The sequence below is a fragment of the Pteropus vampyrus genome, unplaced genomic scaffold, assembly GCF_000151845.1.
Source record: "Pteropus vampyrus isolate Shadow unplaced genomic scaffold, Pvam_2.0 Scaffold203, whole genome shotgun sequence".
NCBI classification, from domain to species: domain Eukaryota; kingdom Metazoa; phylum Chordata; class Mammalia; order Chiroptera; family Pteropodidae; genus Pteropus; species Pteropus vampyrus.
In genome coordinates this window covers 306,784-308,185 of record NW_011888984.1, presented here as the reverse complement: position 1 = coordinate 308,185, position 1,402 = coordinate 306,784, and the positions used below count along the sequence as shown (strand labels likewise).

The 1,402-nt window shown below is 56.3% G+C and overlaps 1 protein-coding gene across 1 annotated transcript in view; it reads left to right on the top strand.

Annotated features, from left to right (window-relative positions):
- Window positions 1-1,402, top strand: part of SPTBN4 (spectrin beta, non-erythrocytic 4) — a 66,904-nt gene that overhangs the window by 34,602 nt on the left and 30,900 nt on the right. Inside the window, exon 17 of the mRNA XM_011372314.2 lies at window positions 8-98. Coding sequence (XP_011370616.1) covers window positions 8-98 — 91 coding nt within the window. The remainder of the gene's footprint in view (window positions 1-7; window positions 99-1,402) is intronic.

The window sequence follows — 1,402 nt, the reverse complement described above, 5'->3', positions numbered from 1 at the left end:
CCCTCAGGAGCCAAGAAAACCAACTACGAGCCCAGCAGTGGATGCAGAAGCTACACGACCAACTTGGGCTGCAGCACTTCTTCCGAGAATGCCACGAGGTAGGAACTCCAGCTTTGCTGGGCACAGTGACTTCTTTCCTAGAGAGGGAAGTGCTCCAGGGCAGAGGGGCGGTGGGGGCAGGGATGTCCCGTCTAAGTGGGTCGCGGAGCGATTTTCACTCCGAGCCGCCAGGAGGCGCGCGGACCCCGGCCATAGTGCGCATGCTCCGCAAGTCCCTTCCCCGCCTACGCGAGCTCCGGGGAAGAAGGGAGGGGCCCCGGGCGCCCCTGGCAACGGCGCGCGTCCGCGCCTACAAGTCCCGCGGGGACGCGCGCTGGTCTCACCTTTCTGCTGAAGAGCCCTGCTGGCGAGAAGGGCGGGAGACGGGAGAGGGACCGGAAGAGGGGAGGGCGCATGAGTGGGCCAGCGGCCCAGAGCGCAACTTCGGTCATAAATAATCCAGAAACAAGACTTCGCCTCTTTAAAAGTGTTCAAGAATCAAGCTCTACCCTTTTTGAGATGATCTATACACCTGTAAGGATCGCCCCAAATAAGATCCCTTCCATTAGAGACGGTTCAGGAGACAGGCCGCCTCCCACGCCCCTGCATTCCACAGAAACTGTTCTGCATTCTGACCACATTAGAGACGGCATTATAGATGTCCCAGTAAACATTTTCCTATCCCCCACACAGTGATGACCCGGCCTCACCCATCTACTTAACTCAGAATCATTGCTGCCCCCATCCAGTATTTAAATTTTCCCCAAGCAAAGATGGTTGAGGAACCAGGCCCTGGTCTCCCCATTAAAGATGGTTTGAGTCTCTCCATGGTAAACCCCCATGGGATACTGTTCTCTCACATATGAAATGGACAAAGGCCACCACACTACCCACCGCCACATAACTGAAGCCAATTAGAGATGGATCTGGGGCTCAAGAAGCTCACTAGAGATGGATCCAGGGACGGCCTGTCCCTCTCCTTCCCAGTGGAGAACTTAAGTTATTCTGAACTTAAGTTTTATAGGAGGTTTTCTAGCACACGCCCCCCGCCCATATCCCCCCTACCCCTGTATAGCTGAGATATCCAGGAGTCTGAGCCCCTTCCCATTAGAGATGGTTCAGGAGCCCATCCCACCATCACCCCAGACTTCCCACTTTCACATAGCGGAGGTAGCCAGGCCCCAGGCTCCCCCTCCTGCCTTTTGATTTGGCCCAGGAGCCCTTTCCCCCTCTCGAGAGATTGTTCTGGACCAAGTAGCAATCATCTGAGATGGCGCAGAACCCCCACCTCCACGCTTTAGGGAAGGTGGTAATTCTTCCTTCACCCCCAACTGGGGCCCGGCAAGGAGGCTGGCATGGAGAC